This window comes from Fusarium sambucinum, chromosome IV, assembly GCF_050947815.1.
Source record: "Fusarium sambucinum isolate potato_lamoka chromosome IV, whole genome shotgun sequence".
In the NCBI taxonomy this organism is placed as follows: domain Eukaryota; kingdom Fungi; phylum Ascomycota; class Sordariomycetes; order Hypocreales; family Nectriaceae; genus Fusarium; species Fusarium sambucinum.
Genome location: NC_139291.1, coordinates 6,647,339 through 6,673,377, shown reverse-complemented (window position 1 = coordinate 6,673,377; position 26,039 = coordinate 6,647,339). Strand labels below are relative to the sequence as shown.

General features: G+C 47.8%; 7 protein-coding genes across 7 annotated transcripts; 5 read left to right on the top strand and 2 right to left on the bottom strand.

Annotated features, from left to right (window-relative positions):
* Positions 1 to 3,342: 3,342 nt before the first annotated feature.
* FSST1_002176 (uncharacterized protein) lies at positions 3,343 to 3,822 on the top strand (the record flags this gene model as incomplete). Its single annotated transcript, XM_083228138.1, has 1 exon — positions 3,343 to 3,822. The coding sequence occupies one exon, from the start codon at positions 3,343 to 3,345 to the stop codon at positions 3,820 to 3,822; it is 480 nt and encodes a 159-aa protein (XP_083092358.1).
* A 1,616-nt stretch (positions 3,823 to 5,438) lies between these two features.
* On the top strand, positions 5,439 to 6,537 carry FSST1_002175 (uncharacterized protein; the record flags this gene model as incomplete). Its single annotated transcript, XM_083228137.1, has 3 exons — positions 5,439 to 5,718; positions 5,801 to 6,459; positions 6,511 to 6,537. The coding sequence occupies 3 exons, from the start codon at positions 5,439 to 5,441 to the stop codon at positions 6,535 to 6,537; spliced, it is 966 nt and encodes a 321-aa protein (XP_083092357.1).
* A 4,899-nt stretch (positions 6,538 to 11,436) lies between these two features.
* On the top strand, positions 11,437 to 12,117 carry FSST1_002174 (40S ribosomal protein uS13; the record flags this gene model as incomplete). Its single annotated transcript, XM_083228136.1, has 3 exons — positions 11,437 to 11,475; positions 11,632 to 11,762; positions 11,817 to 12,117. The coding sequence occupies 3 exons, from the start codon at positions 11,437 to 11,439 to the stop codon at positions 12,115 to 12,117; spliced, it is 471 nt and encodes a 156-aa protein (XP_083092356.1).
* Positions 12,118 to 12,448: 331 nt separating this feature from the next.
* FSST1_002173 (guanine nucleotide exchange factor SDO1) lies at positions 12,449 to 13,375 on the bottom strand (the record flags this gene model as incomplete). The annotated part of the gene is made up of 1 exon (XM_083228135.1): positions 12,449 to 13,375. The coding sequence occupies one exon, from the start codon at positions 13,373 to 13,375 to the stop codon at positions 12,449 to 12,451; it is 927 nt and encodes a 308-aa protein (XP_083092355.1).
* A 2,286-nt stretch (positions 13,376 to 15,661) lies between these two features.
* Positions 15,662 to 17,338, top strand: FSST1_002172 (carboxypeptidase C PRC1; the record flags this gene model as incomplete). Its single annotated transcript, XM_083228134.1, has 2 exons — positions 15,662 to 16,136; positions 16,188 to 17,338. The coding sequence occupies 2 exons, from the start codon at positions 15,662 to 15,664 to the stop codon at positions 17,336 to 17,338; spliced, it is 1,626 nt and encodes a 541-aa protein (XP_083092354.1).
* Positions 17,339 to 20,147: 2,809 nt separating this feature from the next.
* Positions 20,148 to 21,625, top strand: FSST1_002171 (GNS1/SUR4 family-domain-containing protein; the record flags this gene model as incomplete). The annotated part of the gene is made up of 2 exons (XM_083228133.1): positions 20,148 to 20,909; positions 20,963 to 21,625. 2 exons carry the CDS (start codon positions 20,148 to 20,150, stop codon positions 21,623 to 21,625), a joined length of 1,425 nt encoding a protein of 474 aa, XP_083092353.1.
* Positions 21,626 to 23,128: 1,503 nt separating this feature from the next.
* On the bottom strand, positions 23,129 to 24,179 carry FSST1_002170 (FYVE zinc finger domain-containing protein; the record flags this gene model as incomplete). Its single annotated transcript, XM_083228132.1, has 2 exons — positions 23,129 to 23,500; positions 23,691 to 24,179. 2 exons carry the CDS (start codon positions 24,177 to 24,179, stop codon positions 23,129 to 23,131), a joined length of 861 nt encoding a protein of 286 aa, XP_083092352.1.
* Between the last annotated feature and the right edge of the window lie 1,860 nt (positions 24,180 to 26,039).

The window sequence follows — 26,039 nt, the reverse complement described above, 5'->3', positions numbered from 1 at the left end:
CAAAACTCACGCGACCGCAACTGGCGTACTCGTGCAGGCGTGGCAGGTGAAGAGAGGCTGGCGCAGGCCGGTAAGAATGTGAAAAGCGATGCGTCACTGGGTCTCCGCCTCCAATAAATGGTGATGTAAATCATTTTTAATCGAGGCCCCCGTTCCTGATCCTGAGTCGCTCCGGGGCATGTTTTGCGTCATGTGATTGGTCAATATGCCCATCTGCTGCCGCTGACCACTGAAAGGCCTCTAAAAACTCCATTGTTGGTGCATCCTTGGACTGCTTTTTCAGTGGAACTTACCCTGTATGTAGATTTCACTGCATGAAAATCGCGGATAATTCAACTCGATATGCAGCGACTTCTCTATCAAGGAGCTTTTTGCCCGTATCTGAGACAAGATTCAACGGCACGTGGTAGAAACCACTGCTAATCTAGAGGCGGTCAGTCAAATACTGAGGGAGAATTTAGCCTGATAGGTTAGAGGTATCCAAAACAAGATCACCAAACCTGCAAGCATCGATGTATGACGTCTGTAAGGGGAAAAAAGACATTGAAATCTCACGATGGTTGCACGCTAGCCTTCAATATAAGTGGTGCCTTTCTTAAGAGCCTCAACAGACGTTATCAGTGTTGGGTCATCTGTTTATCATATCTTATCTTTGACTGAACTAAATAGCTAAACTACCATCAAGAAGTACGGTGATATGTTGAACCGAAGTCCTTTACATCCACATTAAACTGGGTACAGTTAATGCCTGGATTACAAGGCATAACAGCGAAAGCCTGAGCTAACCGAGCCTTGGTGTCTCAAACAAAACCACCATGATGCAGCCAGATCTTCCCAGATGGACTGCTCACGATATCTTCCCCCATGTCATTTACGTACGTCAAGAAGTCATATTCGCTTTGCCACAACGGAGTTCCTCCGAGGGACGCAGAAGCGAGAAGCGGGCCCAGATGCATTCGGTGAGAAAGCTGGGTATACGGATACTGAGCATGTAGTGAGGCGGGCCCACTGTCACCAGTCAGCGAATAATACACTCTGACACTGTTCGCCTGTCAGCCTGAAGGTGAAAACGGTTGTTATGGGATGCCTTTGACAAGGTTGATACGTTATCGTCCCCACCATGCCAAGGCAAGGACGCCGTTTTGTCTTATCGTCGCCAATTCCGGTGGTCCAAGAACTTGTACGCCGGCGAGATAATGACGAGAGAAAGAAAAAAAAAAAAAGCAGAAATTTCTTCACAGGCAACTATAGCCGCCTCAATCAGTTTTGCTGGCTAACCACCAAGAGAAGGTGCCCTGTCGTGCATCTTCGATTCGATAAGCTCAGTTGAACAAGCAATTACTATCCGCTGCTAACGGAGCGCCAAGTCCAGCGCCGAGAAAAAGTGGCGAATGAGGCCAGGCGTCAAGGTGCTGCACCGGGAACCAACGGGAACGGCGACACGCAGCGGATTTGACTTTGGAGAGAAGGCCGTTTGCAGACACCGGCCCGGCGTCTGCCGACACTGAAGACCTAGTTATCTCCGTAATGGTTGCAGAAACGGAACAAAAATGCAAAGACGTTCAACTAGCTTGAAGACCGACCAGAAACTTTAGTTGAGCGGATTAGAGAACGGCAGTTCCATCCCATCAACGTCTTCAACGGTCTGGTCTTGGGTCGTGCGACTGTCTACCAAAGAAGGATGGGGCTGGCTCACTTCACTCACAAACACCAACCGAGCAAGGGCCGATTGGTACAGTACGTACGTAATGTCAGAGCACTCGCAACACCAACACCGAGCAACCGAGACCGAGCAGTTTGTAAAGGGGATCTCCAGACAGGGATCAGTTACGTTACCCTACCCAGCTGGGAACTTACAGACTTGGCAAATTCTGTTGGGTTAGCCGACCTGCAGAGGAGGAAGTATCTCGGTGCCTGGAAGCCATTGAATGTCACTGTCAAAAAGTTGTTGAAATAGTGGCCAAATCAAAACCTGAATAATGCAACTCCTCTTGGCGAAGTCAAACGGACTCAGTTCGGCGTTACCTTCCAGCAATGACGCTGCTCGTCAACAGTCTCGGCCTGCTCGCGACCCCGTTTGAACCCCAAGGACCCCAAGACCTCTCTAGTGGGAAAAGAGGGGATCAATGTGGACAACTTTGTTTGTGGGGCACTCCACGGCTCGAATTTGTCGCCGACCCCGTGTTTTGAGATGCAAGTTGGAGTCTGATGGTGTCGAAAACGGTCAACGTTACACTAAGTGAGGTATGTTGTCGGGTTTCATTATCCAGAACGCCAAAGCAATCTCTTGCAGAAAGTTTGTTCTGAGGCGTAGCGACGATGCAACAGCTATTAACGGCTGACACACAAGGCGCTTCACGATGCAACTCCTGTATGCCAATGTTTCTGTCGATTTCTATATCCACAGCCCTTCACTGCCGGGCACGCTCGGCTATGATTGAAATGAACAGGGCTCTCATGGATCCAGATGGCCAGTTAGCCTGGGCTGTCGACATGCCATGCACGAAATTCCTGGTGCCTACTCCGTACGTACTGCCGCAACCTCTCTGCCAGGTGGACACCCTGTCAGAGCGATCATAGCAATGATCACCGGCTAAATTCAGAACAACTTTAGTGTCGTCTGCCACCTCCCCCTTTGAGGCTTATAGTTTGACAATGGTGGTGTGCCTTTTGCATATGCTGGGTTTTGTTGCTAAAAAAACTGGCATCTCCGATCCTTCCATCCACCCACCATGTGAGCGCGAGAAGGCTGCAAAACGACACAAGTACTTTTTGTACCTCTCAACTCCCCGGTCCGACATTGCAGGGTTTCTCCATACAGTAGTTATGGACCTCACTGACCTCATTGAGGGTCAACCCCCGTACAAGCCGCCGAAGCCTCCGCAATTCTCCGCACCCCAGTCTACAGTGAGCGAATAACAATTCACTGTTCTTACTGCATCCCCAAGAGCCAGGGGCTAGCGGACCCATCGACCATTCAGAAGCCACTCACATTTGCTCATGTATCTCTTGTACACGGGATAAGGGACCTCGAAGCAGTTCCACCTCCACAGCCAAGTCCAGTTTCCAAGGCGCCACCGGAGAACGCATGGATGGAAGCCCCATGCTGGTCGAAACGACCGAAGACTTTGAGGGGTTTTCCTATCTTGAAGGATTGCCTCTAAATGTCCCAGCTCCTGCCTTATCTGCTCGGGTCTATATAGATGATCGCCCGCCCCATTCCTATTTACTCTCAATCTTGATGATCTCGTCAATTCTAAGCTCGCTGCCTCGAATCAATTAAACGACAAGCTACAACCCAATTCACCAAGCTTATACTCTCACTCACAAAACATATTCACAATGGCTATTCGAGAGCACTTTCGCCGAGCTATGCGCTCCGATGCTTCCGCGTCAAACATCATCGACGCCAACACATCTGGAAAGATCACAGCCACCATCACCAAGTCCAGCCAGAACAGCGACAAGTCTGATTCATCAACAAAGTCATCTCTTGTCAACAAGCTGTCCCGTACTTGGACGTGGGGGTCCAAGGACAAGGACGCTACCAAGGAGCGCAAGACCAAGAGCAAGAAGGGAAAGAAGATCACTCACCCTAGCGAGAAGCCCTTGACAGCCCAAAATCTCCAACACCAGGAGATGCTATCACAGTTCAGCTTCACCTTTGGTGCCTCTTCTCCTGAGCAGATTGAAGAAGATGATTTCTTGGGCGTCAGCCCTTGCTGCACACGAGCTCCTAGCGTTGTCAACTTCTCTTTGGAAGGCGACAGCGAAAGCGACGATCAGACTTCATCATCTTCATCCTCTATCAAATCATCCTAGTCAATTTCCTGAATTGGCAAAGCTGATGATGATGGATGGGCGGGCATGCGGGCACGCGGGCACGCCGACAGTCGACAGGGGCGAAAGCTGGAAGAGTTCTAGAACGCCAGCTTTAACGCCGCCCGCCACCAAAAGTTCAACGACATTCAGACTCAACCACCAAACCAAGTTGATTTCTGGATGTTTTTTTTTTTTGCATTGGGCGATGCATCTTATTCATCTAATTACATCCTTTGGGTTGTGTCCTGTCAGCATCATTTCACAAACTGGATGATGCGACATCTCGAGATCAGCACCTATCCATACCAGAAATGGTACACCAGCTGCAGATCTGACAACACCACATTTCCGCCTCACCTTGCATGGTTCCCCATAATTCTTCCAAGGGGAACAACACAAAATAGACAACCAAAACAAAAGCAGTGCGCATTGGCTGTCTTTCTATCGTCGAGGCTTGGTCCTCGAAGACGGTGTCTCGGGCACCATAGAAAAACCGCATGATTATTTGAAACGCCACGATATGTGGTATGATTAGCATATTGGATTTAGCGATTTGGTATATGGAGTTTTTGCATACCATCATGGTCCTGCGATGGGCAGATAGACCAGACACGGGCGTTACAAATTTGATAGACCAATAAAAGTCTACACTTGTTTTACAATCAACCTTTAATTCAGCAAAGTGATATCATCCCACGTATGTTATCTGACTTGATTGAATGACGAATGAGTAATGAGTAAGTAGTAAGAATTTGTTTGTGTTTTCTTTCCTGCATGTCGTTATGCCCATTTACTCTTCTATCGGAGTTTAGATCTGCCTTTTAGATCTGGGTACCTATCTCATGATGACTGCATATATAACATCAAACCATGATGGAAATGTTCATTAGTCTATGGAATAGCACACGACTTCGTAATTAATAAAAGAAACTTGATTATCATTATATTGGAGCGTATGGCCAGGATTATTCCGAGTAGTACGCCCGGTTTCTCGCATAAATCTTCAAGTTGATACCATGGCATCTTATTGAATTGATCTAATTGATACGCCTGGGATGAAGAACTGATTCCGTGCATCACACCGTGGAGCATATATTATGCAGAAGCATATAGTATCTGGTTGATATGTTATATCATCGTGTGTTCAGCCGTCACTGTTGCTGCCAGTGCCGGCCGTTTGCGCTGCCGAAGCAGTCACCGCTCTTGGTATCAAAGTATATTAGGTAGGTACCTAGAGGTACAGTTTTTTATTCATGCGGAGGTTGTTCATTTTATTCATAAATCCCAAATATCTGATGTGCCACAGTTTATTACCTGCCATTCACTCGGGACGGTTAGTTAGCTCCTCGCGTCACTTGCGGGAAGGAGCGATTCGACGCTGCCACGGGCGCCTGCTGTAAACATCACAGCGAGGCCGTGAATAACCCCGTTTCGTCCCGTCTCCATTAAGCGTTGATTTACAGAAGCTTCTTCACTTGAAGTCAGTTCTTCTTGGACCCCACTCAACCATCCCTCCCTCCTTCGCCGACATCAGTGTCCCCTCGCAATTTATCTCCGCCGTATCAACAACGTTTTCGTATATATCGCCAACGCAAGGCTCGCGCGACGCTGCTATAATGTCGAGCAAGTCTTGGTACTCCCTCAAGTCCAAGGCAGTCCACACCCGGTATGGCTTGACCAGAAACATCCAGGTCCTCCTTCAAGGCCTGGAGAGCTTCCACGCAGGAATCATCGATTCGAGAGAGCTGGGAAGCATGGTCCGACTGAGCCCCAAACGTCGGGAATCCGTCGCCGCAACGATAGCCAAGTGTGCTCGTATGATCAACAAGGACCCCCAAGAATCCAAGACATGCGTCGACATCATAGAGATGTGTACCGAAATCCTCGAGATTGCCGGTAGGTGAGACCACCAAGATGACTGTCGTCTTGAAGACACTCCATCGGAAAATCCAAAAACAGCAAATAACCTTTGCCATAGACCGTCCACCGCCTATCGACAGTTTCCCTTTCATGAAGCTGCCTGCCGAGATCCGCGAGTACATCGTCGATTTGATGGTCGACACCGTTTACAAAGGGAAGGCCATTAAGCCTGGTGCACGAAAAGTGAGCTGCAATTGCCCAAAGATTGAGCGCGACTATGAGGGCTTCCAGTCTCCTCAAATGAAGGCATTGCCATCTATACTCGGTCCAGCACTCAACCAAGAATTCTTCCGTATCTTCTTTCGGAAGAAGACTGTTCGTTTCCGCTGCTGCTGCGAGCTGCTTCACCACCTCAACAATAACCCACTGCTCGTACAAAATGTCCGCGACATCAAAGTTCACTGGTGTGGACCAACATCAGCGACGACTTTCAAGAAACTGGCCGAATGTGACAGGCTTGAGTCCCTGACGATCAGCATTTCTAAATCTACCCTTGCGCACCTCAGTCCACGAACCGATTTGATGAAGACGTTCTTCCCCCTCACCTACCGCCATGTCAGAATAACGGATATCCTTGGACTGGATGAGCTTTTGACCGTACGAGGCCTCAGAGAGGTGGCGGTTGTCCACGTTCAGTCCAAGAGCACGAACCTAACCGTGGAGACGGACAGAGCCAATCTTTCAGAGCTACTGGCTCATCAACTTAAAAAAGACAAGGTGTGTTTGCTAAAAGACGGAGAATCTTCTAGTGACGCTGATAATTAGAAGGGTTACGATCCTCTCGACGAATTCTAGCTTACCATAACATCAGTCGTAACAAGGGAAACAACGATGGTTATCTTAACAAGCTAGCGAGGCATGATGAATGGTTTCCTATTTTGATCGGAGTTTGGAGCATACGGAATAAGAACACTGAGGGTCCTCACGGACGATATTTGGCAGCCTGGGGTAACGATGAAGCATAGATATTATTGCACAAAACAGATCAGGATGATGTGGAGGTAGATGTAACAACTGATAAATTACGGAAGACTCCATTTGGTGAAAACACAAAAGATTCCGTACTCAAAAAGCGTTGCTGAATTGGTCTTGTCTTGTACCTAAACTGAAGTAAAGGCATCCGGCTCAAGATCAGTCGTTGAACTGGGCTGACCGAGCAATGGAAAAAGACGATTGAGTTTTGTGCCACGCAAATGACACATGTAAAAAAACTTACCTCGGAGGTACTCGATAGCTTAAACGCCTTGTATTGAACCCAATTCAGAGTCAAAGAGTTCCTCAACATGCACGATTGCACGGCATTGTAGATTGATTGCTTCACGAATAATTGGGAATCAAGAGCAGAAAATTTAAGGAGGAGAATGGGCACGTGATATCCCCTTCTGTACGCACTAAGCTAGCGCGCCTATTTAAGAAAAAAAAATACAAAAAGGGTCGCTAAGCCCGGGTTCGAACTGAGGACCTTTTTTTTGGTGATATTATATTAGAGACTAGGACCAAAAAGAAACGCTTATAGTGATCTGTAGATGCACTTCAAGCGCAGTGCTAAACGGATGTCGATGGTCTTTCTTAGGTAGGCTGTGGCATAAATTTTTATGCCTGTGTAACAATCTATATAGGTACATATTCAACTTCCAAGTGACAAGGATCTTTATCTTGGAATATTGACAGTATATTTATGAACAATTCAGATTGTGGTGGGGGTAGCATCACCAGTGATAAGTCCTTGAATACAGCCTAAGGCTGACGACATCAAGCTTCAGTCGGCTGTGACATATTTGTGGAACCGAATAAAGGAAGTTCAGGTAATGCGATGCGGTTGAGCCTTTTGCAACGTGAAGGCATCTCTACCTTTTTCGTCCCGCAAAACTCGAAATGAAGAAAGACTCATTTCCAAAACAGTAAAATTCAAGTAGAAAAGTTATCGTAAACAATTTGACACTGTTCTGCTGTCTGATGAATCTAGTGGAAAGGAAAGACTGGCTAGGTAGTGTCTGCCTGATCCAGGTTGTTCTCAACTCGAGGCAGTCACCTCCTCTGATCCTTTACTTTTCCATCGTTAGGTATTTTCCATCGTTAGGTATTTTCCAGCTAACAAAGCCCAAGCAGGCATGGCTTCGGGGACTTCTTCTCTCATTCAACCTCTTTATAAATCTGAAACAGTAAGTACCTACCTTTTTCTGTTGCCTCACTCGCGCTTCCCTCTGGCTATGCTTGTCAGCGCATCTGCTTATTGCAGCCCCTATCCTCCTTTGGTTTTGATCCGAATGGCTGCAAACGCAGCACGGAAGTTTCACAACTACTCCCGGAGTCTCCAGTTTCCTTTACTAGGTCAGCTACCCTTGCCTCTGGTTACGCTCGCCCAGTGTAGATGGTTGTTACCACCTCTATCATTGTTTGATCTTTGCTTTAACTGCAAGTGCAGTATATTTTAGCTATTCTCTCAGTAAGACCCAGTGCTGTGAATCACAGACTAACACTTATACACAGATGGCTGGCGATACTATAAATAACTACAACTTCAATGAGGGTGGTGCTGTGAACAACAACACTGGTGGTGGAGGTGTCCCCGAGGTCTCCCCATAAGTTCAAACAAGAGCCTTACAATACATAACATCATTCTACATAAGGAAATTTAACTAGTCTTGCCGCCAGGCGAAGAAGATGGTGCGGCGGGCCATGGCGGCAACAACACCACCCCTGCCGGCGTCGGCACCAATACCACTCCTGGCGGTATCGACACTACCAACCCTATAACAGCGATGCCACCCAATCCAATGGGTAATAGAGAACTAGCCCCTAAGTTTTAGGGTATGTATAAGAATAAATGACCTAAGAGTAGTCTAAACAGGATAAATTGACTTACTGATTTCGCCTCTTATGCTTTAGGCGGCCAATTCTTCTAGTATATCAACGGCACAAATTCTACGAACAGCGATAACGGTACCAAGGTCATGTCTCCAGGTGAGAAAAATCCAGGGCGACTAAGCCGTTTGGTTGAGATCAATGTATAATCTACACTCCTATTACCAGCAACGTGGGAATTCCACACTTGGAAGTAGTATAAATTTCGAACGTTGAAAGGAATTATTGACAGCTATCAACAGAAACAGAAATCTAAACCGTGATCATGATTAAATTCGATTGCCTTATCCGCTGCAGTGAGTATACTTTGTCAGTTTCCACGCACTCATCTTTTCTATCGAATTAACAACCGTACCTGTGCTTCCCTATACTTTTTGTCTAAACTGATTTACTTAAAACACCCAGAATTGCTCCATTGTAACGAATTGGTGTTGCGTGATCAGGTAGTGTGGCTATTGCATACCTATCTCCAGGTATCATTTGACTGTGGCGCTATCTCTATTAATAACAGATAAATTCCAGTAGATGATCCTGGTTTGGAGATTCAATCAGACTCAAGTCTAACCTTTCTACTGCTGCTTTGCATTTCGACGCTGGGCTTCAAACAAGATAGAAATAGAGGAGTGGCAGTCTTCTTTCTAGGCATCTACGCAACTACCATCAGGACCACAGCATGGACACTCACCAACGAAGATATATACATATAAACATACTAACCGTAAGGTACATAACTGAAAATTCTACACCAGAGCCCTCTCATATGATGCCGACTAAAATGCTCCAGATGACGCTCTCTAGCCGCCGCATGTCTCATGATCGGGCTGGATCATGACGATGAAGCATGTGTGATGAAAGCCACTTGCGAGCGGTAAAGGCACGATAGCGACCACCAATAATGGGAGCGACTGCATGACCAACAAGAAATTTTTAAATACGAGGTTATTTGCCCAGCCTGAGTGTATTGATGATCCACTCCGCGAGCCCAGCAGCAAGATCAATGGTGGATATACTCCTCATGCAGGGTTAACAAAGAATGGCCACCCCAACATTCATCCTTAGTACCTTCGCCTATGAGATGGAGGCACTAGCGCGAATATGAACGATCTGGCGGCTTCTCCCAGACTCAAGTTCACGATTCGTTACTTGGTGCTATACCGCACATGCCCGCAATGCAAGACGTAACTGTGGGAAAACCAAAGAGTTTGTCACTTCAGTTTGGTTTGCAAAAAATTGGACTTGAGAGCCAAGACCAGGATCGAACACCGTAAGTCGCTTCGTAACTATAGAGAACAAACACAAGGCCGTTCAGAAGCTCTCAGAGAAACATACACTAGCAGCAGAGGGATATACTATGCTCAGTGACACCAATTTGACGGAGAGGATCCCAAGGATCCTCCACTCGGATACAAGCCTTAAGAAGCAGCACTGCCCATTAAAGAAGTTTTGCTCGGATAGAATTGATAAAGAGATACAAGAATGGGACACTACCTGGGACAATGTTTCTGTTGTTGAAGAGCGCATATAAATGACTGAATGCTTATGATGTCCTTTTAGTAGTACTAACACATGTTCGACCTGTTACTACTTTACTCTCCACTGCTGGCCAATGATATGACATACTTGCACTCATTCCCAGATGTATCTGTTCTCATATTTTCGGTATTATGCATGAACTTCCTGATCGGCTTCCGGGTTTATCGTCGCACATGATATTGTGATTGGCGTACCAAGTGTCTAGCATGGTCACCTCATCGAGGTAGTCTATCGAATTATCTAGCCCCTTACACATTCAGGTAATGCCCTCGTAGAAATGGGGACCTTGATATTCCCACACTTCTATGAGATCTCGGCATTTGATATACTGAATATGGGATCTTCTGTTGTATCACCCAGAGCCCACTCATACCTCTGCAGTTCAGTCTTGACTCTCATATTGACCATCCGCTTCAACCTTGTCATCATTTGGAGCTCTTAAGTCTCTTGAGGACAGCTTGGATTAACTGATGTTATTAAACAATAATGAACCTCTCTCTTCTGGTTTAGAGCACCGGATTTATGACGAATCCTCACAAATCTGTATAGCTGAAAGCGGGCGAGTTCTGTCATTTTCTTGTTCTCTTCACCTTTGATACTCGAAGCGGGCACCATCAGTGGTTGTTCAATCAGCCCCAGTTTTCTGCTTCGAGGTCTGTATGCCTGCCTATTCACAAGTACTGCAATTTTCTGTTTTTGTTGATATGTTTTCGGTCTTCGTCATATGAGAGCGAGGAGCCCCTTTTGCCTGTTTACGATTTGGTCCACGCGTTAACCCTGGCGGCGGCGGCGACACAAACTACTGGAAAAAGTCCTCGGTTCGAACTCGAGCTTGGCTATCTTTTTTTTTTTTAGGGGACACATAGAAAAGAGGAAATCTCGTGTTGTAAACTACACCTACCTACTAAGAAAATGTTAATATTAGGGAAGACGAGTGCGCAGACTTGTAGAGTGAACTTTAACAAGTATCTTAACTTTACTTATAACTTAGTAATAAAGAAACTACTATTTCTATTTCTATTAATATATATTAGCTATTCCTTTTAATTTATTAATTTACTATTTAAATATACTATTTCTAATTGCATCACAGTAAGTACATCCATTGACTTTAGAAAAAGGTACCACGTGCTGCTTACATAATATGTTAGTCACGTGAATCGTTGGTCGCTCCTTCCTTAACCCTACTCCACTCTGTCCACCCACATCGTCTTTTATTTTTCGCCTTTATCTTACTATTCCGATCATTGAACACTCGATCGACCCTGAGCAACTGGACCGCCAAAGTTGCCCATCATGTCGCTCGTCTCGGGAGAGAAGTCGAACTTCCAGTTCGTAAGTTATCCCCTATAACATCGCAATCTCGAAAACGAATTCGACACTGTCAACGCCGCTCGAAGAACCGCTCTCGCGCCACCCGACCGGCGTCTGACGCACCGAAATCGATTGACGGGAAAATCATCAAAAATAATATGTGCTAACGATGAGCAGATTCTCCGTCTTCTCAACACCAATGTTGACGGAAAGCAGAAGGTTATGTACGCCTTGACCAAGATCAAGGGTGTCGGTCGCCGATACTCTAACTTGGTCTGCAAGAAGGCCGATGTCGATCTGAACAAGCGGTAGGGTTTCCTACGCACAAACCACGATGTTCTCAAATACTAACAACATTGTAGCGCTGGTGAGCTCACCTCCGAAGAGCTCGAGCGAATCGTCACCATCCTCCAGAACCCCACCCAGTACAAGATCCCTACATGGTTCATCAACCGACAGCGCGATATCGTCGATGGCAAGGACTCCCACATTCTTGCTAACGGTGTCGACTCCAAGCTCCGTGAGGATCTCGAGCGCCTCAAGAAGATCCGCGCTCACCGTGGTCTCCGACACTACTGGGGTCTCCGTGTCCGTGGTCAGCACACCAAGACCACCGGTCGCCGTGGCAGGACCGTCGGTGTCTCCAAGAAGAAGGGTGGTTAAACTATTTATCGGTGTTGGTTATGGGTGGACAGGCGTGACGGCTGGTTTCTCCATCTTTCTGGGCATTCTGAGGGATTTGCTTTCCAGCATATGCAGCTATGGCTGTACTCTAGATCAGAGTCACGAATCAAAAGCATTCAAGTAAAATCTTCATTATGGGAAAGGGGAGATGTTTTATGGCAAAGCCATGTGAAGCTTATGGTCAAACGAAGTCCACGAAAAGGGTCAAAAATGAATGGTGTTTCGCCAAGGCGATGGAAAAGATACCTTATGATTCTAGGGAGGGGTATCATCATTTCTTTTTAAGCTACTCGATTTTGCGTTTGTGTGATTAGTCCTCGTGTGTCACAGCCATGTCCAAAACTTCCACTCGTCCTTGCCCCTTGGTCTCATTACCGATAAAGTCAGACAAGGGCTTGAAAGCTCCAGGTTCAACAAAGCCTACCACTTCCCACTCTGACCCAACGACATCCTGACTTTCCACTTGTTCAACGTAGCTAAGAATCTTGTCCTTGACGGTACCAATGGCCTTTTGCTCGCCTTCCTCTTCCTTGCTCGCGCCCTTTGGTGCTTTAATGGCTTGTTTGAGAACATTGGTGGTACAAGCGATACGAAGTCTCATGCGCGCCCTCGCAACAGGGATGGGCTGATGGGCGATGAGGGCCTTCATGGCTTCAAGAGCCTGACTCTTTGCGCTCTTGGTCGTGCTGACACCAGTCCAGTTGTGCTGGGGTCGGGGTTTGGCCTCTCCGGCCTCTCCAGTTGCAGGTGTTCCTGCAGCGCTTCCTGCAGCACTCTTGTCAGGTGTAGCGTTGTGAGCCTGGGAGCTGAGCATGTCAAGAGCCTTCTCGATCATGCCAGACGTATAAACGCGCTTGGTCCTTGGGTCGACCAGTTTACTAGCGACTATACTGACGACCTCGTTATGCACACGTTCTGTCTGCGCGGCTCGTTCTTTCTCGCCAACTTGCATCTCGCCCTTCTTCAGAATCTCGAGGATGATGTCGTCCGTAGACTTGCCCTTGCCGAAGGACTTGTCGAGGTCCTCGCGAGGCGCTGTCTGGCCCTTTGAGACATTAAGGAAGACGTTTGGGATCTGGAGAACATTGTCGAGATCTGTCTCGATGCCGGATCGCCATTCAAGGACCTTGTTTTTGTAGCAGGCGAGCTCGAAGCGCTTCTTTCCCTTCTTGAGTCGCACAAGGGAGACGTTTGTGAGCTTGATCTGATTGGAGGGTTGCTGAATCTGTCGAGACATGGTGGGCGGTATATGGGATATATCGAGTAAAGGGAAGTTTCGAAACGAGGACGCTGCGTAAAGTTGCTGAGAATGGAAAAAGAGATGGATGCGGTAGATAAAGTATTAAAGCGCCTGCTTGATTTACCAGAACTTTTTTCCTGACCCCGCCATAAGCCAGGATTGGATTTCTTACTGCGTAATAGGTGCCCCGCAATGGGAACCTTCGTCATAAACACTCATTCATCATATGGACGCTTTGAGTCACTTCAGTTGCATACGCATACCCAATAGCAAATATCGTTGGATCATGGCTTAGCTACTCGCAATAGCAATGCGCCGGTGACTCTTTTTTTTTTTTTTTTTTTTTTTTTTTTTTTTTTTTTTTAGATTTGTCTATCCTGGCTTTTAAAGGTTTTTCTATCGTAGGCTGCATTTTTCCTGACATTAATTACACATGTATGATTGATCTGACTGATGTAAATGAACCATGTTTTAACACATCGTATGAGTCTATGCAATATACCTTTGGAGTAGCCCCACCTGATATTTACCGGTGCTGGACATCATGTAATTTGAATATTTTTCTAGTCTTTCATAAATTAGTTGTCATAAGGAGATGCATTATCCATCTTTGAAAGGAAATAGCAGTGACCTTCACAACATCACTCCACAAGCAAAGCGGGTATTCAAGACTTACATGCAGGGCTGAACAACAAGGTGCCTTTATTATTGTTTCTTTCGATGCACTGGTTCATGCTCCTGTCTAGACATATCTGGTTCTATACAACTTGAAGCTGTTCGGTAGTAAATGTGTAACTGTGGTAGCCCGCACCGATATATTGTACTCAAATTACTGTAAAACTGCACTGTCAACTAGTTCTCTTATGTAGCAAGAACTTGACTTTATGAATATAGGAGAGGATAGACTTGAAGCATCCAGTGGACCTATTAGTTCACTGCTGAAGGTTTAAGACCTGAATTTCTGCCACACTAGCACAGGGTTATTCCCGGTACTGTGTCCAGGATAACCAAAGACAACATATAGAATCCATCATGAGATCAACTATTTTGATGGGGTGCTTTTCAAAGTTTGATAGCTCTATGAGATCAACTGGGATATCTAAGATAATCTCACTAGACAAACAGAATCCCGCTGTCCGTGTTGATCGTGCTGTCGCAGGGTAGGTACAAAGATAGGTGCTGCAGGTACGGCACAGTGACTTCAAGGTTCAAGAAGACGAATCAACCCCCCGGCATCGGTAACTCGCTCAACCATGCAACTAATTGACTCCCTGTTCTATGATGACCACTTACCGCCTCACTCGTGTTTCACCGTTTATCTCAGGGCTGTTATTGTCTGATTGTCTGTGTTTGTTTTGCCAGGAACAAGATCACAAGATCAAGCGCCCTGACAGCGAAGCAATATTCCATACCTGGGCATCGGCTAGATGCAGAAATCATAACAATAGCTTGGTTGAACCGGGCAAGTTTGTCCGAGACACAGGCTGAGTCCGGATCAAGCAATTGCAAACAGCAGGAGATCGTAATCGGTTTCTGACTGTTTTAGTGCGTGCATTATCAGACGCGTACAGTAACAAGAGACCCTGTATCACCTACGTCACTACTCTGTACCCAAATGGCGGATGTCGGATTAATGCCCCGACTGTTATTTTCAGTCTTGAGAAGAACATTTTCAAGGATGAAAAGTATACCTCACTCATAGAGTCAGTTGAATATACAGTACCGTTCCCCTGAATCAATGAAGCATGGGACATCACAAGGCAGCCTCAACGCGGACAACAACATCCGTGAACGCCTCTTATCGACGACTCATCAAGGTGAGATAGCGCCAACGAGTCACGTTTTCGCAAGTGGATATTTGAGTTGCTGGCTCGCCGCCTTCCTTCCTAGCTTAGCTTGGCTCTGGGCCTGTACCTGGCATAGGGTGACACGCAACACTGCACTAACAGATACTCACCCAAACTTCATCGTGATCTGATAGCAGAGCTCCCTAGCAACTGCCTGAATCGCCCCTGCCGCTAGGAAGCATAGCCGCTACGCGGGGTGTGGTCAGCTGCAGGTTGCTAGGTTGGCTCTGGCCCGGGTCGCAGTCTCAGACAACTGGGGACGGACTGGGGGAAGCTTCCCAGCCATAATTACGTCGCTCACCTCTCTTGCGCGTTTACTTATTTCTCTCTTCCATCAACATCCACCACTCATCTTGTTGACAACATCTCAACATTTCCCACTTGTTATCAATATCTTCAGTATCAGCATCGCTGAAGCTCGTACAAACAGCACACAATGCGTTTGTCAACTTCTGCCCTCGTGCTGGGCGCTGCCTCTTCGGCCATGGGCCTGGAGCAGCAGATCCTCGGTGGCGGCGACTCCAAGCCTCTCATCGACCTTGACGTGAACGCGTGGACCAAGCCCCTCGAGAAGTTCTTCGGAGAGATCTCATCAGAGGCCAAGGCCGTCTGGGACGAAGTCACACTTCTTGCCCCCGACGCTGTCGAGGCTTTCAAGAAGCAGGTTCTCCCTGAGCCCAAGAAGGTTAACCGTCGGCCCGACTCTCACTGGGATCACGTCGTCAAGGGTGCTGACGTCCAGTCTCTGTGGACCGAGAAGAACGGCGAGAAGCACCGTGAAGTCGGCGGCAAGCTCGAGAACTACAACCTCCGCGCCAAGAAGGTTGACCCTTCCAAGCTCGGTGTTGACAAGGTCAAGCAGTACAGTGGTTACCTTGATGATGAAGAGGAAGACAAGCATCTCTTCTACTGTAAGTTCAGCCGTTATCAAAGTCAATCTGGATTAAGCTAACAGACGAAAGGGTTCTTCGAGTCCCGTAACGACCCCAAGAACGACCCCGTCGTCCTCTGGCTCAACGGTGGCCCCGGCTGCTCTTCGTTGACCGGTCTCTTCCTTGAGCTTGGACCTGCTTCTATCAACAAGAAGATTGAGCTCGTCAACAACCCTGAGTCATGGAACAACAATGCTTCCGTCATCTTCCTCGACCAGCCCGTCAACGTTGGCTACTCCTACAGCGGTGGCTCCGTGAGCAACACTGTCGCTGCCGGCAAGGACATCTACGCTCTTCTCACCCTCTTTTTCCACCAGTTCCCCGAGTACGCTAAGCAGGACTTCCACATTGCTGGAGAGTCTTACGCTGGTCACTACATCCCCGTCTTTGCCAACGAGATCCTCTCCCACGATGACCGCAACATCAACCTCAAGAGTGTTCTCATTGGTAACGGTCTTACCGACGGCTACACTCAGTACGCCTACTACCGCCCTATGGCCTGTGGTGAGGGTGGCTACCCCTCCGTGCTGAGCGACAGCGAGTGCCAGTCCATGGACAATGCTCTTCCTCGATGCCAGTCCCTGATTAAGGGCTGCTACGAGTCTGGAAGTGCCTGGTCTTGTGTTCCTGCCAGCATCTACTGCAATAACGCCATGATGGGTCCTTACCAGCGCACTGGCCAGAACGTTTACGACATTCGAGGCAAGTGTGAGGACAGCTCCAACCTCTGCTACTCTGGCCTTGGCTACATCGCCGATTACCTGAACCGCGAGGAGGTCAAGGAGGCTCTCGGTGCCGAGGTCAGCAGCTACGACAGCTGCAACATGGACATTAACCGAAACTTCCTCTTTGCTGGTGACTGGATGCAACCCTACCACCAGCTCGTCCCCAATGTTCTTGACAAGATCCCCGTTCTTATCTACGCTGGTGATGCCGACTTCATCTGCAACTGGCTCGGAAACCAGGCCTGGACCGATAAGCTTCAGTGGTCTGGCCAGAAGGACTTCAGCCACGCTGACCTCAAGCCTCTTGAGCACGCCGGCAAGGAGTACGGCAAGGTCAAGTCCAGCGGCAACTTTACCTTTATGCAGATCTACGGTGCTGGCCACATGGTTCCCATGGACCAGCCCGAGGCTTCTTCTGACTTTTTCAACCGCTGGCTCAGCGGTGAGTGGTTCTAAGCTGGATCGCTCTCTGTTTCTTGATGTGTGAGTGTACACTACATGGGAGATTGCCAAGATTGTAATTTTGGAATACACGAGCGATGATGGCATTGCATGATTATCAGGATGGTTATTAGCTACAATCAGATACGAATTGAACACGTTTAACATGAAGTAATGAGCCTTTTCTATCCTTGTTGTGATGTTGTGAAGGGCAATCTGCTTTCTCAATAGTGTGAGAATGGCAGGCCGACGGAGCAGAGGGAGAGATCTCCGCGCCCGGCCGAGTGACGGAAAATAGATCCACAGTGACCGAGACATGATCCGGCTTCGGTCATAGCGGGTGGATGGAAGGGCAATACCGTTTGTTTAGGTTAGAATTTAGTAGCATGTATTTGTAGAGCAATGTGCGACTGGAATGTGTGGACACGGACAACCGGTCAATGGCTTTCCTTTTGACTCAATTGGAAAATAACGGCTCGTTGGCTTATCGATGACATCTGCTCCGGGTAGCGCGTAACAGAAAAGTTGACCTCCCAAACTTAGGGTACAAAAATAAACAGTCCAAGGAACATAGTTTGAGTAGTATAAACTGACCTACTAATTCCATCGCTTATGCTCCCAGCAGCCGGTTTTTCTAATACCTTGAGGTCCGGGTCGAGCGAGTGGAGGCCAGGCATCGGGATGAGGTCAAAGTTCCCACCAGGTACGAAAGAGATGAGAGCAGAGTGCGAGAAACGAAGGGCAAGTACAAGGACAAACCGGTGTGGATACGCATTGAAGAAGACGTCGAACAACGGAGGAGGCGCCGGGAAGAGGGTAAAGATGCGCGGGCCAAGAGGCGAAAGACAGGGAGTTTGGCTGCTTGGTTGCGATATTGTAGATTTGTTGAGGATTCTGGGGTTTTGGCCTCGGGTTTTCGGTCTACCGCGGCATGACAGTGGAGAGAACGGGATTGTATTTTCTTCTCACATTGTATTTTCTTGCTTTTTTTGAGACCCTGTAGTTTGATACGTTTGGGTGATAGTGAATCGACTTGTGGTAGATAGGATCTCTGAAGCGAGTTCACGTCAAGCGAGCGAGGTGGCTTACTCATGACATCAATAGGAATCCAGCATGAGGAATATGTACGTACATGCAGATGAAGCTGAGCAGGTATCTTGCAGCAAAGATTCTAGTTAACTGCCTATACTCAAAATCAATTCTTATCCAGTGGAGCAATGGTTTCTGTATTCATGCCCGATTACCTCCTTCAATAGTTCGCTGTATGCTCACACGACACAATGACTTACACGACTTCACTAAAAAAGATAGTATTATGTAGGATACCGAAACTTTTGATGTAGTCTACCTAACGGGGTTCCACATGGCCGAGCATTGCGTTAGCGCATCCCCAACAAAAAAACATATTCGAAAAGACAAACAGCCGCACTTTGTTTTGAGATTTGGAGAAGCCGCCTCGCGTGCTCAAATACAAAGTGTTAGATAGCAAAGACATAGTATAGGTAGTGTAGGATCTAACAATAGAAAGTACTGATTTGGGCTGTCTGCCGTGCTCCGACAAGAGATTTAATCCCTGGCAGTTTTAACTTAGTCTAGAACCGCCCCCAGTTCCATCGGTCGGAGCTGGTGTCGACGTCGACCACAGATCCACGGAAACCCTTGTAGAGCATCAGAAATAGGCAGTTCAGGACAACCGACGGAACTTTTCAATTACAGGAGATGTTGTAATTAATCCAGTAATAGATGGACATGAGGGTAAAGGGGCTCTTTTTTCGTAACAAGAGCCACCTGAAAACGATGAATTGATAATTATGCCTTATCCGTACGGAGAACACTCACTGTAGGTACCTGGCTCTGCCGCGGTTCAGACCCCACATTGCCACATCCACTCATGATATCTAGGACATTTTTTGTGTCGCACATTTTAAGGCTTCAAGGTCAAAGGCGCGGCTCGCAATCATGATGACCACTTAATGGCATGAATATGCCAAGAATTGATGAGTAAAACATATGGAGAATTTCTTTTACTGTCAATTGTATACACGACATGAAGAAGAAAAACACCAGCAGATAAACTTACAACAAATTAGTATTCATGATGACTTGAAATATAGAGAAAACATTGATTCAAGAGACCCTTATTTTAAAACCCTTGCAGTAACATTAAAACTAGAGGCACATGCCAAGTCAAGGATGTAAATGATAGGCCAGCACAAGCGCATAGTCTCTCTTTCCGGCGGCAACGGGTACCACGCTTGACAAGCAGGTGCCAGTTTCCCATTGTTCTTTCCCCAACTGTTGCTGTAACAGGAGGGCCTTTGATGATACCTGCCTCTAGAACAAAAGCTCGGGACGGGTCTTCTCCATGGGTCCATACTCCATCCCCAGCCGGGTCCTAGAATTGATCCTCAAAAGGTACTTTCCACTTATTAGCTTCACTCTACAAGTCGAGACACCTCCGAACTGCTCCAGTTTGAGCCGGGGGCGGACTTTGACAGAGGAGAAAAAAGGAAGTTAAAGCCAACATCTCCCGCATCTTTACCCAATATTTAGACCCGAACCTCTTGCCTCTCTCAGTTCCAGGTATCTCATTCTCTGTGACTTACCTCTCGGTCTTGGTCTATCTATTACCTCTGTTTGTTCTCTGGCTTCGATTGTTCTTCCATTATACCCTTGTCACTTCGTCACTTGCACCGACTCACATTCGGCCGATATCATTGTTCAGCAGACGATTAGCCAAGTCCATCAAACATCAACTAATCATCCATTCCTCCTCCTTTCATTTACTCGTCCAAACTTAGGACAAGTCATTAATACCGCCGCCATGGCTGAGCATTTCAACTTGCTGGGCTCTTTGCCCGACTCGAACCTTTTCAGCTTCCCTCCCACCAATGCGCCTGCTCCCATTGCGCCTGTCGATGTACCAACCTCGATCATGCGCCCCTTCAACATTCCTGAGCACTGGTTCACTGCTGCTCTCGACGCCAAGGTCCCTTTGACCATCGCTATCCTCTATGCCGTCACTGTCAAGAGTCTCAACATCTATAACAAGTCCAACGGCAAGAAGCCATGGGCTATCAGCAAGACCAGGCCGTTCTTCGCATTTGTCGTTCTCCACAACGTCTTCCTCTGTGTCTACTCTGCTTGGACTTTCTGGGGCATGTTGAGCGGCATGAGAAGAAGCATTCAAAACCCCACAGGTCCTCAGGGTCTTGCTGGTACTGCTGATAGCTTCTGTCGCCTGCATGGTGCTTCCGGTCTTGGAAACTCAGTGTACTACAACGAGACCTCGAGCTCGTTCGTTTCTGCTACTGAGCATGCCGCCATTGTTAATGGCCTTCCCAGTGGAACTGTCGGCGGTCGCATGTGGAACGAGGGTTTGGCTTTCTATGGTTGGATCTTCTATCTCAGCAAGTTCTACGAGGTTCTTGACACTTTCATCATCCTCGCCAAGGGCAAGCTCAGCTCTACTCTCCAGACCTACCACCACGCCGGAGCCATGCTCTGCATGTGGGCTGGCATGCGTTACATGTCGGCTCCCATCTGGCAGTTTGTTCTCATCAACTCCTTCATTCACTCCTTGATGGTAAGTCAAGAATCTCAAGTATTCGTACGGACGATTAGCTAATTCATTCTCAGTACTTCTACTACACACTCACTGCTTTCTCAATCCGAGTTCCTACCCCCATCAAGCGATCCCTCACCACGATGCAAATCACCCAGTTCATTATTGGCGCTAGCAATACCATTGCCTACTCTTTTATTTCTTACAAGATTCCCGTCGCTATTATCCAGAAGCTCGCCGCTCCTGCGTATGCCACCACAGCTGCCCCCGATGCAAGCCAAGAGACTGCTGCCGACGGAGCTGTCGAGTCGATCAAGAAGTTCATCTGGGGTGCTGCTGAGGGCGCCGCTGCTCCAGGTGCTGCTCCTGTTGCTTCTCAAGCTGTTACTTCTGAGGCTTTTACTGCCGAGACGCAATACGTTACTCAGCCCTGCATCATGACCACAGGCGAAACTTTTGCTATTTGGCTTAATGTGCTGTACCTTGCTCCTCTGACCTACCTGTTTGTCAGCTTCTTCATCGCAAGCTACGTTAAGCGCAGTAACGCTGCCAGCAAGAAGTCTCATGATGTCAACACCAACATCGCTCTTGCAGAGAAGGCCGGCTGGGATGCTGCCAAGGGCATTGAGAAGGAGATCTATGATGGTGCGAACACGGCCAACGGTTCTTCGGCTGACGAGGCTTCGCGGGCTTCTACACCAAAGAAGGCTAACGGCAAGTCGCGACGAAAGGCCTAAAAGATACGGGGTTGAATGAAGGTAAACTCAAAATGAAGACAAGCACCAAGAGCATAAGGCATGAGCCGTCACTTTCACAGCGGAGTTACTGCGATGATGGCCTTGAAAGAAACATGAAAAGCGTTTTGGGTCTCGGTTTTATTCGATCGAGTTCCGTGTAAGAAATTTAGACAATAGCGATACCATATTTTGTGAAAGAGAATAAAAAGGAAACAGACAGTCTGTATCGATATTGTTGTTGGGACCCGTGCTAGTGAATGTCCGTCAACTGATTGTCTGCGAGCATACCGTAACATTGCCAGGAGCTTCACATGCTTGTCACTGTAACGCTTGACAAACGAGCTTCAGTGTCTTTTTCCGCAATGATGATGACGTCGAACTGAACGTCGCTTGAAACGACATGTAAACCAATAAACTCGAGGTTATACGCAGAGCCTTTCACATAGTTCCATCTCATGCTGTGGTATAATATAGTGATCTGTTTAATATATTTAAGAACACACTGAAATTTTGATGGGGAGCTTCTCAAAGTCTAATCGATGAAGAACACACTGAAATAGCCAGTTCGTTAGCTCAAGTCATTGGTAAACATATCTGGACAAGGAACAAATAGGACTTGTGCACGGTATTGATCCATCTTGGTCGATGCACTGCTTTCAGGTCCAGAAGAAGAATGTTATCTTCAACTCAACTAGCACAGTCTAATCATCATGGCTGACATGGCACTTTGTTCACTTGGAGAAAAATTCAGAGTTGAGGTGAAAACATTGTAGTATGTGATCTAATAGCAGCAACGGTCCATAAGAGTCCGGCAGCCCATAGGCATGACCAGTCCAAGTTGGCCAGATGACTACCTAATTTCATAACATCATAAATTTCCTTTCCGTGCCACGTATGGCAATGCAAGTTCCTTAAACCATCTATGTGTGTCCCAGGCTATGATAGCTCTTAATACGCCTTCCAAGAAGCAAAACATTAAATGATGTTGACCAGAATGACATCCTCTATGTGCCTTGTCATGATCTGGTTGTCGAGACAATGTTACCAGAAAAATAGTCGAGTTGCAGCAAGTCAAATTGCCACTGCTTTCCAGAACGCCTCGCTTTGAATGACAGCAACCGAATAAAAAGCAAATGCGAAGTGCGAGGTCCAGTTGATAAACCAACTGGCCAATGGGGACAGGCGGTAATGGTAATAGAGGATGGTCGAAGAATGGGGTGATTGGTGGGTTTGGACAAGGAATCGAGTCACTTGTCGGGTGATATTTGTCAGTCTATTATGATACTGTCATGGCTTCGTGAACCAGGCAGATCGGGTATCTCATAGTGCCACTCAGGCAGTGGTGGTAACGAACGTAGTAGGTGATATGTTGGTGTGACTGAGCACGATGCCGACTTCATGCATGGAAACCCACCCGATCTCGATAGATCGGGAGATTAGTCCGCACGCTGCCGTCATCCGCCCCTAGGTGTAAGTTATGACAGCTGACAATCTCGTGTTCGCTTAGAAAGTGCTCCAGTTCCAGTCTCTGGGTACACTGGCAGCGAGTTCAGGGCCACGAGGCAAATCAGAGGTATCTCCGAAGCCAGCAGCGATGGGAGTAGAAGTAGGGTTGGGAGCATCAGAAGATGCGGCGCTAGAAGCACGGCTGCTGTTGCGAGTGTACCAGCTCTTGAACTCCTCGCAGCAATGGCGACAGGTTCGGGAAAGAGGTGCACGTGGGTTGAACTTGGCGTCATGGTCAAGAGGAGCAACAAAGGTGGAGTGGGAGTCGCAAAAGATGTGGCCACACTTTCGGCAGTGATGGCGGCGAGTGAAGTAGCTGAAAGTACGCTTGCAAGTCGGGTCATCGCAGACAGTAGATTCGGAATCAGGCTGTGGAAGTATTACGTTAGCCAACTGTGAGCGACAGAAAAGAGACGGGAACAACGTGTAAGTGACTTTAGGCGAGACAGGCAAGGGATTCGTGTTGTACAAAACGGGAACGTTGGATACACCTGAGACAAAGGCGCCTATAGGTGTTGTACGAGGAAGATAATAACACTCGCTTGTTTGTTTTACGTACCTTCCAGTGCTTGCGCGTGGGCTGAGACTTGACCTCGGGAAACATCTCGGGGTCAAAGTCGCCGTCGATGCTGCTCTGAGAGCTATCGCCAGTAGAAACACGCGCCAATTTGTTGCCAAAGACAGACATGCCAGGGATGTTCATGAGACTGCTGTTGGTACGTCGCAGGGTGTTCTCAGACTCTGTGCTGGAGGTGGATGCACCATCATCAATAGGCATCTTGCTGGTCTTTGAAGGGAACAAGTTGGGGCGCAGTGCTGCAGGCATATACATGGGGCGAGTCTGTCGTGCATGATGCGATTTGGGAGAAGTAGGATTCGACGACGCAGAGTCGGGGCTGCTGGACTGGGTGTTGATGGGAGAAATTTGAGGACCGACTGAGATCTGATAGGAGTGGTTGCGTTGATGTGTAGGGCGCTGCTGCTGAGGAAAGAAATGACGAGAGTGCTGATCACCCGGGAGAGTAGGCATAATGAGGTCGGCAGCCATATTGTATGTTGTAAAGCTGAATTTCGAAGGCAGCTTGATGTGTATACTGGAACTTAGCTTGCTCACAGTGGTCTGTATCGTAAATGATGGGTGTTCGAGATGGAAGCAGAGAGAATTGTTAAGTTATAGAAGTCCGGGGACTGGTGGACAAATAAATGTAGAGGTGGCGGATAATTATTCGTGAAATAATGATTGGATTCGGGATACTACAACTGTAGTTGAACGGGAAGTTAGACGAGCGAGAGTCAAGGGCGGGCCATGGCAGAGTTTAAACCAAAGCGAACAGGCTTAAGGAGGGAGTAGATCTTGGGAACATAGCACGGCCAACACCGTCGCGTGGAGGAGACCGGGGGCGGATGAGTACGTACCTTCCACTGTCGAACTGACTGGGATGTTAACACTCTAGTTTAGCGTGAGACCAGGATGTGCCCTCTCTTGCAGTTGCATGTGGAGATGGAGGCGGTGGAGCTTTTGATGGAGTGGGCGTGGCTTGTGCTTGCTGCTTGGCTCGACTTTTGGAGCAAAGCGTCCTTCTGCAACGACATGGGCTTGTCCTTGTTGCGCGTTTTGATGTCTCCGTATCCTCCCTCGTCGGGTCTGGAGGGTCCTAACGGCTCGCGGTCGTTAATGTCTCAGTAGCAGTCCGAAATGGGGCAGTAGGGATTGATGTCTCTCAAGTATCTCTTTGCCAGTGTTAACTCTTCGCCGTAAGGTGAGTTTATCTGGCCCGAAAAGCGCCACGCCAGATGATGTCTCGCGATGGTCACGACGTGATGTAATTCAGGATTTTAGCGATTCATTCAGATGGTCAAGACATCCGGATACGGTAACAGGTCTCGAGAGATAAACGGAACGGTTGCTCGATACCTGTGCGTAATTGCGGGATGGATATTTCCTATCTGGGCGTCCTGGTTGGATGACATTGGAGCCGCTGGGGCCAACTTCAATCCAGTGGATAACCTGACCAATTGAGGAGTATATCTCCTGGCAGTTGGTGATGTACTGCGTATGTATTTGCAAACGACGCTGGAGCGATGACTATGCTGGCTAGTATCCAGTTGTGATGCAAGCCACTTGCTGTGTATGTTGGTGATAAATGCCAGGGGTTGAACAATTGACAGTGAAGCCCATAACAACGAATGCCGAAGCTGAGGCTGCCGGTTCTTGTGTGGTGCGAACAAATGTACTGTGTAGCTACGGTACCACCCATGTGTTACGACTTGGGGAACGGAGGCTCTGCCAGATCATCAAGATGCTGTTCGAGTCAGGCAATGTGTTTGGCCCTTGCACCAGTACATTCTGGACTTTTCTGCTGAGGTTTGAATCATGTCAACTACATAGAAATTCCAACAATTTCGAAAGTCGTGTCGAATCCATCAAGTCCTGCAAGGCCAACAACTCTGCAACAAGGTGTGGCCAACTCCTCCGGTCCGCGGGGCTGACTATCGTAGGGCGGCAATTGGACAAGCGCGCTCTTTAGTTCGGCGAGTCCCCGCCAGGTAGCGAAAGCGCTCTGCAAGGTTCAAGGGTCAAGAACAGCGCCATCCCAAAGGATGTTGTGTGATTGGGCAGCTGCGATTCCCGTTTTCGCAGCAGGGAGCTTTGGCTCCTCTGCTTCTGTCCTTTGGGTTGCTTTGCTTTGCTATGAGTTGCTGATTGTGTGTTAGGCCGGTAGCGCAGTGTCTGCACCGTCTGGAAACCGGACCGGGACGGAGTATCTAGAGAAGACAAAGGGAAAGACGGCATGCCCGACCGTTCGTTATTGTTCTTCCGTTACGATCTTTCCTCTGGCTGTTGTTGATTGATTAATTTGATAACGTTCAACATGGTATCGCTGGTGGTTTTGATCAAGTTTACAAA